This window comes from Trachinotus anak, unplaced genomic scaffold, assembly GCF_046630095.1.
Source record: "Trachinotus anak isolate AG129_WGS33_773 ecotype Australia unplaced genomic scaffold, CSIRO_AGI_Tana_v1 ptg000014l, whole genome shotgun sequence".
NCBI lineage: Eukaryota > Metazoa > Chordata > Actinopteri > Carangiformes > Carangidae > Trachinotus > Trachinotus anak.
The window spans coordinates 521,348-532,500 of record NW_027273865.1 but is presented as its reverse complement, the minus strand read 5'-3'; the positions used below and the strand labels follow the sequence as shown (position 1 = coordinate 532,500).

At 40.2% G+C, this 11,153-nt stretch overlaps 1 protein-coding gene across 1 annotated transcript in view; it reads left to right on the top strand.

The window, feature by feature from the left end:
* Positions 1–10,997, top strand: part of LOC139631689 (calpain-5-like) — a 41,370-nt gene extending 30,373 nt beyond the window's left edge. Inside the window, exons 6-13 of the mRNA XM_071496114.1 lie at positions 1–44; positions 992–1,069; positions 2,237–2,432; positions 2,537–2,659; positions 3,704–3,900; positions 6,564–6,685; positions 7,447–7,583; positions 7,682–10,997. The exon at positions 1–44 is cut by the window's left edge and continues 150 nt beyond it. Of these exons, the coding sequence (XP_071352215.1) occupies positions 1–44; positions 992–1,069; positions 2,237–2,432; positions 2,537–2,659; positions 3,704–3,900; positions 6,564–6,685; positions 7,447–7,583; positions 7,682–7,858 (1,074 nt within the window). The 3' untranslated portion in view covers positions 7,859–10,997. The remainder of the gene's footprint in view (positions 45–991; positions 1,070–2,236; positions 2,433–2,536; positions 2,660–3,703; positions 3,901–6,563; positions 6,686–7,446; positions 7,584–7,681) is intronic.
* Positions 10,998–11,153: the final 156 nt, after the last annotated feature.

The window sequence follows — 11,153 nt, the reverse complement described above, 5'->3', positions numbered from 1 at the left end:
AACCCCTGGGGACAGAGAGAGTGGAACGGGCCCTGGAGCGACAGGTGAGGGAGACTGTAAAGGTGATGAAGTCAGGTTAACATCACCCACATTCTCAGGTCGACCAGTGTTGAGGCCTTTTCAAGGATTAAGTTTAGTTAATAAAGGTCCTGCACTCAAAATCCTACTTGAGTAAGAATATTATCAGCAGAATGTAGTAATATGTTGCCTGTGACAATTATGACTTTATTTTAATGTTAATACTGATGCATCAGTGTGTAGTCAGCATTTTACTGTTAGTCAAGGTGGAGCTGGTTTTAACTACTATATATCCAGTTAGCCGTGGTTCCCACCATAGGGCTCTGGCCCCTCCTCAGGGTCACATGGTAGAATAAATCTGAGGGGTCATGGAGTCTCTGGGGGTGGGTCTAGGAGAATCTTTTAAAACCGTCTAATATAACTTTTGGTAAATTTAATGTCTGAGATAAAAACAGTAATGTTATAAAACAACCTTTTAAACTTTTTTGGAATTAGTTTGAACCACAGGTCGTATTTTCTGCACAAACTGTAAATCCTGTGGGAATCAGGATTTAATGCCTCTGACTGTCCGTCCCACTCTGATGAACATGATGTCTCTGAGGGAATTTCTTCAGATTTGGCACAAACGTTCACTTGGACTCGAGGATGAACTGATTAGAGTTTGATGGTCAAAGGTCAAAGGTCACTGTGACCTCATAAAAGATCTACATATATTATGAGTCTGGACAGACATGCATGTAAACTGGAGCTTGATCGTTTGGCAGAGGCAGACAACTGCGGTGACATTTGTAGTCTCAGATTATTTGACTACAAAAAATTCTGCCCAGTGTGGAAATACACTGAAGTTTCATGTCATGTTTGTCTTTTAAGAATACATGTTTACTTTTTACTAAGTTGTATCTGTTTGAAAATCTTCATGACCGAGTGCTTCCACTGATGGATATGTAGGTGACATGTTTCTGGCTGTTTGCAGCTCTGAGGAGTGGCAGAAGGTCAGTAAGAGTGAGAGGGAGAGGATTGGCGTCACTGTGCAGGACGATGGAGAGTTCTGGTGAGTTTTAGATCAACGCTGCCCTCTGTTGGCAGATACGACGCACCTGCATGTGGCACTTGGTGATTTTAGCTGCTGTTGAAAAGTAAAAATAGGTCCTTTCTCAACGTTTTCCTTGACTTTGATAGAAAACACATGGAAGATAAATACAGCGACAAACTCAGTGCTGTAGCCTGACACGTACAGTCTCCTGTCCAAACCAGAATCAGCCTCCTCAGAGAGGATGTTTTCAGTTATGCATAGAGCACATTTAACCATCAGTTACTCTCAGAATGTGGCCTCACAACAAAATAGATATTGTTAAAAATAAAAACAAAGTAAGCAGGACTGAAATGTTGAAATGATATAATAACATGAAAGGAATGTACAAGCAGAGAAAGTTGGGCCATTAAAATAGCAATTAAATAACAATAAGGAGTTGAGCCAGAGTACCAGAATGAATTCTATTCAGACATAAGTTCAGTTTTCTGGCAGAGGTGCTTTTGACCTTTTTTAGACATTTATTAACTTGAGAAAATTCATTTTATACTACATTCACAATGGGAGGGGGTGTAGTGAAACAATGTATATAATATTGTATTGTTATGACCATGATATGGTTGACCATAAATTCAATATGCTTGCTCTTCATGATGACTACTAACTGGATTTGACAGAAAAGAAATCTATCATCAAGGATTTCTATGTTTTCATATCACAAGCACAAAATAGATGCTACATAATAGAAACTACAATGGTGCGTAACTTTGAATATGGCTGTCACAAGGAATTGTGGGACAGCATTATCTCCCTTCTATTTATAAAGGAAGGTTCAGTGTTTCCTCTGCTAAAGGAGATAAGATAGGAAGCATTGAAGCGCCTTTCCTCAGCGTTTAGGACACTTTAAAAAAGTTTTTGATCACAGGCCTCGTCCCTGAAGTCATAGACTTACAATAATTTTAGGCATTTTATATTGACAATGTTCAGTTTCAATCCAGGGTTAATTTGTTGATTTAATAGATAATTGCACTGATTCTTAACATATCCTACTAAATTTCCACTTCTTTCAGATTTTTTTCCTCATTTCTTCCTCTTTCTCTTGTCATAAATCTCTCTGTTCAGTAACAGTAAAATTTCTGTCATCATAAATAAACCAGAATTTCTACTTCTTTCTCTCCCTTTCTGCAGGATGACATTTGATGATTTTATCGCTAACTTCACAGACCTCATCCTGTGTCGACTCATCAACACATCCTACCTGAGTTTCCATAAGACCTGGGAGGAAGCTGTGATGCGGGGCTCCTGGCGCCGCCACGACGGCCCACTTCTCAACCGAGCCGGGGGCTGCACCAACAACAAGCACTCCTTCCTCCAGAACCCGCAGGTGTTATTCGTCCATGACTTCTCAGATTTGGTGTTGTGGTCTTTGTGACAGTGGGAGAAAGAATGGACTCTAATATTATGTGTGTGTTTCTGTCTGTGTTGTAGTACGTGTTTGATGTGAAGAAGCCGGAGGATGAGATCCTGATCTGTCTGCAGCAGAAAGACCGCAGAGCCAGACTCAGAGAGGGACGAGGAGAAAACCTGGCTATTGGCTTCGACATCCATAGAGTCAGCTGAGTGTGTGTGTGTGTGTGTGTGTGTGTGTGTGTGTGTGTGTGTGTGTGTGTGTGTGTGTGTGTGTATACTTGTACTTGTTACATAGTAAGGACCAAAAAAAGTATTTTACTAACAGAGTGAGGACATTTTGGGAAAGTGAGGACATTTTGGCCGGTCCTCACTTTTTGAGACACCTTCACATGTAGAGGGTTAAGACTTGGTTTTAGAGTTAAGGTTAGAATCAGGTTTAGGTTAAGGTTAGGGTCAGGGTTAGGGTTAGGCACTCAGTTGTGATGGTTAAGGTTAGGGTAAGGGGCTAGGGAATGCATTATGTCAATGAGTGTCCTCACAAAGATAGAAGTACAAGTATGTGTGTGTGTTTGTGTGTGTGTGTGTGTGTGTGTGTGTGTGTGTGTGTGTGTCCTATTCAAGTCCTCTGTACTAGATTTTAATTATGTGTACTTTATAAACTGGCTGGTGAATGCATGTAATACAACACAAAATAAAATGTGGCAGAAAATATTGTATGTTTTGTGATCCAGTGCAGTGTAGTTGTGTTGTTTGTAAAGTGTTTGTAGTTTTACTCAAAAAGTCTCTCCAGTACTAATTGAAACAAGTTGTGTGTGAGCAGTATGACGCAGTATTTATCGAGTGACTTCCTCCGACTTACAGCAAGTGTAACTGTGTCATTTTTAAGTGCAACTCTCAAGTGATCACATGATTGAACACGTGTGCTCAGGAGGGGGATAACCAATCACAGATACAGACAATGAGGATGTTTACATGGTGATTGTAAATCGAGTCAGTTACAGATGTACTCATTTGTTTTCCTGACAAATGCCAAGAAAAACTAAAATGAACATGTGTAATGTATCAAATGTTCATATGCAAATAACAGACTAAAACTATTCTATTCTTAACTATACAGCTTCAGTTATTATTATTATACCTGTTAATGTTATTCTCAGACAGAAAACAGAGGTGTGCTCGCCTCTGTTACTGTTCTGCAGGGTCAAAATTAAAGAGTGAGAGCTGTTGTTGTCTCTCTGTGTTCAGGTGGAGTTCAACAGGATCTACCGTATGCATGTCACCCAGCAGAAGGTTGGTGGGAGCATCTACATCAACTCAAGGTCTGTGTTCCTACGCATCGAGCTGACAGAGGGACGGTACGTCATCATCCCCACGACCTTTGACCCCGGCCTGGAGGGAGACTTCCTGCTCCGTATCTTCTCTGACGTGTCGTCAGACTGCAAGTAGGGACACTGTTGTCATTATTGGAGATTAATGACAAATTAATATTGTTATCAAAAAGGGATATTTAAAGTTTTGAAAAGGAAAACTGAAAAGCTTAAATGCAGATATTTAAAGGCTTAAATTGAAATCTGTAATTGAAGAGGAAAACATACAAAAGAAAAATTGAAAGAGAGAATGAATCTTTTGAATGAGAATGAGTCTTTTTATTTTTTTCTTTATTTTTCTCTCTCTTTTGCATTTTCAATTTAGCTTTTCTTTATATGTGGAGAACTGTGCAAAAGTTGTAGGAACTAAAAGTGAAGTGAGGATGGAAATAAGGATCAGTTAATGTCATACAAAGCGCAGGAAACAGAAAAATCCTAAATCAAATCAGTATTTAGCGTGACAGCACCTGAGGCCTGTACTACGAAGCAAGATCAACATACCCAGGATAACTTTTCATTATCCAGCTTAACTGGACCTAACATTGATCATCCTGGGAAACCTGTACTATGAAGCTGGTTATCAACCAGCTCAGTTAACCCTGGGTTTACATGTCCAGCTACAAGCACGTTCATGTGAAAGAGGCCAAGTTTTTCATAATAAGCAACATCATCAGAACCATGAATAAAGTACTTTCCAGGAACTAGGAAATGAGATCACATCTCCCCTGTGTTAGCTTCTCTGCATTGGCTCCCTGTAAAATCCAGGATAGAATTTAAAATCCTCCTCCTCACCTACAAAGCCATTAATGGTCAGGCACCATCGTACCTTGGAGAGCTTATACTTCCCTATTTTCCCAATAGGACACTTCGCTCTCTAAATGCAGGTCAACTTGTGGTTGCCAGAGTTTGTAAGAGTAGAATGGGGGGCAGAGCCTTCAGCTATCAGGCTCCTCTCCTGTGGAACCAGCTCCCAGTGTGGGTTCGGGAGGCAGACACCCTCTCTACCTTTAAGACCAGGCTTAAAACTGTCCTGTTTAGTAAAGCTTATAGTTAGGGCTGGCTCAGGTATGTCCTGACCCATCCCTTAGTTATGCTGCTATAGAGCTAGACTGCTGGGGGATTTTCTCTCTCTCTCTCCTCTCTCTCTCTCTCTCTCTCTCTCTCTCTCTCTCTCTCTCTCTCTCTCTCTCTCTCTCTCTCTCCTCATTCTGCAGGTCTCTCTGCCTCTGGAGCTACTCATCATTACTATTAACCACTGTTGTCATTATTATTGATAACACCATTACCTACACAGCTGTTCCTGGTCTCTCTCTCTTCTCTCCTCTCTCCTCCCCCTCCCCCTCTTTCTATCTTCTCCTAAACCCAACCGGTCGAGGCAGACCCCCGCCCACCCTGAGCCCGGTTCTGTTGGAGGTTTCTTCCTGTTAAAGGGAGTTTTTCCTCCCCCCTGTCGCCAAGCGCTTGCTCTTTGTGGGAACTGTTGGGTTTATTCTGTAACAAAGTAAGGTCTTGACCTTACCCTGTAAAGTGCCTTGAGATAATGTATATTATGATTTGGCGCTATACAAATAAAATTGAATTGAAATTGAATTGAATTAACATGATATGAGAAGAAACGCTGTTTCCTGCTGGAGAATTCTGTTATAGCAACATCTAAAAGTGAAGGTGGTTCAACGTGGTGAAATGTAAACAATATAGAATAAATAAAGAAACACTAGAAATAATTTCCAGTTATTAAAGTCAGCCTATATAAAAGGATAAAAAAAAAAAAAAAACTGTCATACTGTTTCCGCTGCCAAAGCAGAGAGGAGTAGTTCATGTCTGATGAGGTCAATCTGACTGAAATGTTCCTTTTTAATAATGCCACATATTTAACAGTGTGTGGATCATTGTTCTAATCAAAGACATCAGAGGTTTAGTTTTTATTTCCAGTTCTGGTCACAGAGTCTGCTCATGTTATTCTGAGCTGCAGTGATGAAGAAGCTATGACAGTTATTATGTAGTTATTGACTGTGATAAACTCTCCTCTGTTTGTTAGAAGCTCTGATTTAAAACCAGAGGACACATGGAAAACATCAAACAGCAAAACGATTCCACTCATCCATACAAATGTCTGTTGTTCTTTATTATTCATCACTTAATTGTAAACTCTTTTGTTCCTGTCGGGCTCCCGTAGAAATGATGACTCAGTTGTTCTAGTGATCTGACTGGTCACTGGTTTGGCTGTTGTCAGGTTTTAATCCGATCCTCTGAGGTTAACCTGCCTCAGACCAGGTTAGGAGTTCATCATAAGTTGCCATGGTGATTTACCCTGGTAACAAGTGAACCACCGTCATAAGACTGAAAACCCAGAGTTAAACCTGAAGTTACCTCAACAACCTCAAATCCTGCGTCGTAGTACAGACCTCAGCTTGGCAGCAGGTTAAACAACAGATACAGTGACATTTACAGGACACAGAAAGAGGTTCAGGCTCAATCCAGTTTACACCACAGTTTCTGAAGGCACTGCACTGGAGTTTAGTCAAGTTTATTTCTATAGCACATTTCAACACCTCATTTTAAAACCAACACACCCACAGGTGCTCAGGTGGGCGCTGAAACAAGACACTGCTGTTTCACTTTGTGCAGCTTTGTAAGATTTGTGTGATTTTGTGTATGACTGGAGATAAAAGCATGAACATGAAAACAAGAACAACTACAAGTATCCCTTCGTCTGTCTCTCTCTGTCTTTTTCGTAGGGAGTTGACTGTGGACGAGCCTCCACAGACCTGCTGGTCCGGGTTGTGTGGTTATCCCTCTCTGGTCACTCAGGTCCACATACTGAGGGCCGACGGACTTGCAGGACAAGACTCTGATGGAGGTCGGTTTGACTTTTTTCTAAGTTTATTTCATGACTCACTGACAAAGACTTGTGAAAAAACAGAGACACTTTACAGGATATTTTCTTTATACCATCTTCATCTTGCACCACGACCTTTAATCTTTTTGTATTTATTTCAAATTTTTTGTGTCACCAAAGTTATTTTCTTGCCAGTGGATGACAGATGACTGGTGGTGCATTTCTTTCAGGGCAAGTTACAGCAGTTTGACTGTAAAACAGTCAGAATGAATACAGCTACATCTTCTCTGATCAACAATTCCATTATGTTCTTTACACCAATAAAAGGACTTCATTGAGCCACTTCTGGCCTCCTGCATTGTCCACTAGACAATTAACTATATGCAAGGAATCAACACACCACTGTGCCTGCAGGTTTCCTAACCACTTTCTAAGCTAACCCGTGGGGATGTGATCTGCTTTTGTAGCTTAAAAATGATAATAAAAAAAATTATCAGATGTAATTTCCTAAACTGAAGTTACTGAAAAGTCAGTGACTTTCAAACAAGAAATATTAACAGTCATTTCATACAGGAAAGAGATTTCTGACCCAGACTCCCCTGGGCCTGTGCCCTGTAAGCTTGTGAAGTGATCCATACATGGGTCCAGGTCATGTTCATTGATTATTGTATTACAGCTGGAAAGTACTGACATGAATGTCAATATATTAATGCATTTCACAAACAAGAAGGCCTTATTGTGTGTGTGTGTGTGTGTGTGTGTGTGTGTGTGTGTGTCTCCAGTGTCAGACCCCTACGTGATCATTCGCTGTGAAGGACAGAAGGTTCGCTCTCCGGTCCATAAAAACACACGCAGCCCCGTCTTCGACACCAAAGGGCTCTTCTACAGGAAGAAAGCCAAACAGCCAATCAGCATTGAGGTTTGTGTGTGTTGGCAGCCCAGTCAAGCCGACAGAGAGTTGTGTAGATGTGTGAATTTTCTTTGACACTAATCGGTGAATTCCTCTCTCACCATCAGATCTACAACCATAACGTGTTGATGGACTCCTTCCTGGGTCAGGTGACGTTGACAGCTGAGCAAGGTGACTTCCAGCAGACGCTCCACCTGAGGGACAAGGGCAATCGCCGTGACAACGACCTCCCTGGGACCCTCACTGTCGCTGTGATGACCAGCTCAGTGCTCACCAACATCTGAGACAGGCTACCAGGGCGGTTCAGCTGTCCCAGAGTTTACCAAATTACCAGTTTACCACAGAGTCTCTGCATGTGAGGTGAAATATTCAGCCTGAACACAGGATTTACTTTGTGCAAGAATAACTTTACTACACCCCCAGCCAGAGGTCTGTACAGATCACCTGGGGTCTATTCCAGAAAGCAGGTTTAACTAACTCTGACTCGAAGCCTGAACTCTGAGCTGATGAAACTGAGTTTTTATGTTCCAGAACAGCTGATCTGAGTCAGTTCAATGGACTCTGATCTGTTCACTCTGAGTTAATGAGGAATTTAAAAAGCCATCATCAGTGGAGCTCTGATTCAACAGTTCACCATGGTAACAGGTGAATAAAGAGCAGAGCCTCCACTTTAATCCAGTGGAGCCAGATTCATGTGTGACATTGTCTTTAAAAAGCAGCAGCAGCAGTGAAAGAGTCTGAGCTCAAGAAAAGTGTCAATAAGTTACAACTATTTCTTCAGCGTCGTCCACTAGACCACATTATTTATCAGACTTGATATTGATATTGTGTTGGAATCTACTGCTTGTTAGATTAAATGTTTAAATATATTTATTCAGCTGGGACCTGATGGAGACAAAGTTCTGCAGCAGCAGAAGATGAAGACATAGATCAGACAGATCAGACAGGAGTTTATAGAGATAGATGTTTGTAGATATAGGTATGATAGAACTGTTCATTAGTGAGACCAATCAGAACATGAGAAATGATTATTCATAGATCAGAGTAGATGCAGATTTTAATCTGATCTGAGGATGAAGCCTCCATGTGTAATATCTGAATGTCAGAGATCTGTCTCTGTCCCCACACTGACTGATCGATCATAAAAGAGGTGATGCTCGTAAAGACGGGCCTTGTGTAACAAACTGATGTCTAACCCTCTCCCAACATAAATTCTTTAAATCAAAGTGCTCTATCTGCACTGTGATACAGACAGTATGAATGAGGAAATGACGCCCTGAGGGGCGGAGCAGAAACTCAGAGTGAGTGAAACCAGTGAATCAGTTTCTCTGATCTCAGGCTTAAGAAACTCAGAGTTTTCACTAAACCTGCTTTCTGGAATAGACCCAGAGGAAATAATGACAAATACAAACACAGCAAACCTAATTCTTATTTTAGCTTCATCAGTGTGTGTTTACAAAATGATTTACAGCACCTGTATTATGTGTCTGAATATCCTGAAAACATGAAATTCTTTATCATTTCTAGCCAGTTTAGAAACATTGTTTACAGTTCTTTAGATTCTTCTGATTGGAGCTCAAGTTATGTCGTTCAGCAGCTATTTAGTGGAATTTTTGCTCCACTGTTTAATCTGTCTTGTTCTATTTTAGCTTATTTTATCTTTTCTTTTAATTTACTTTTTAAAAATCTTATTTACATATGTGTCTTTTTATATTGTCTTGTTTCTTTTCTATTTTGTCTCAGTGCTTTAATGTTGAGAGAAGCTGTATAAATAAACTCTCCTCACCAAGTAGCACAACACCGTGTTTAAACACAGAGCTATTGGCAGAAATCTTCCATTGTGGCATTAGCTCAATTAAATATACTTAGTTGGCAGTTTATTAGGTACACCTAACTAACCCTAACGCAGTCTAATGTGTAATGTTCAGTTTGTGTTGAAACTGTTGCAGAGAGCTGGTGATTCGACTTTATGGTGATTTTGGATGCAGCAGTTTGTGGTGTTGTTGAACTGTTCAGCTTTATACAGAGAGAGCAGTGTCATTAAGTGTTACTGATAGTGGACAAAATGATAGAAACACCTGTCATTGAGAGGTTTAGGTTTACTGGGAATTGGAGTGATGTTCGAAACATCACTCAGTTCATTGGAGCAGTATCTTACTGTCCTTCCACATGTTTCATCCAGTCCTTCAGATTTATTCACTTTGATCCCTGTGCTGTGGGTACTGACACTAAACAAAAACACAGGACCCTGAATGTCAATTTCAAATCTCAGCAAATTTTGTTCATGCCAGAAATCAACCGATGGACCAACAACCTGATCGCTGATCATTAACGTCAGGACCCCACCAAACGACAAATTTAGACTGATTCTCCAGTTAGTGGAGGGTAACTAAATCGTTTAACCCAGGCTTCATCCATACAGTGTTTGCACAGCATCAGTGATCTATACACAATTTAAGCAGAGTATATCTGCTCATTTGGTAACCATGGTAACACATTCAGTATGCGAGGGGGGGGGGGGTTTCTTGACACAGCAGAAAGTTGCAGTGGCTGTTTCCCCTGCTTCTAGTCGTTATGTTAGGCTGGGCTAAAGTCTGGAAAAGACGGACAATGATTTCAGTTTCCTGGGAAAAAAAGGTGTGTTAAGCTAGTAAAAAGTCTGACTTTTCATTTGCAAATGTATTAAATACTTTTTTTAAGGCTGTCATGGTTTTCGATTTGATTTTACCAAAAATTGCCTAAAACATCACGAGTATCTTTGTTCCATACCACAACTTATCTGCTGAATCCATCCATCCACTTCTCCATCCATTTCTGCTGCTTATCCAGGTCGTGTTTAATTATCAGTTAATGATATTATTAGAAATATACAGCTGTAAAGGAGTGATGACAATGTCAGTAAAATGGACTTGGTAAATAATTTTAGGCCAAATCGTCCCAACTGGTTTTCATTGATATTTTTGATACGTTTGTTGGTATGACGGTAAAACAGGCCTTACATTTTATGTGCTATTAAAAGGTCTTAGAAAGTCTTTTAAGTCAGTGAACTCTACAGAAACCCTGTTAAGATATCTAACATAACATATTTTTTTATTTTATCATCTCTCAAAAAGAAAGCAGATACTGTTTCTTTGACAACAGGCTGAACATCAGTGTTCAGCTGTCATATCTATTTCAAGTGTGATGACCAAAATCATATTTCTTTGTTTGTCTTTATTAGCAGATTTTTGAAATGTTGCTTTTTTAAGACATTTTCTTAAAGATGCTGATTACATTTTTTTTTCATTGGTGTTAGACTGGTTGTAAGTGACTGATTACTTAATGTCCCCTATTCATCCTGTATTTACTATTTACTGGTTTCTATGGTTTTCTACTTTATTCTCTGTCACAGTCTGAGTTACAATAAATTTAGTATTGACAGTGTGAAGGAGTTCACTCTCGTTTTTGGCATGACTTCATTTTCCTGTGCTGATCTGCATGGTGCAGCAGATTTCAAACCTTTCCTTCGATTCACTTCAAGCCTTTTCACTCGCCATGAAATGATACATGACCTGAGAACGGAGTCTGACTGGAGAAGAT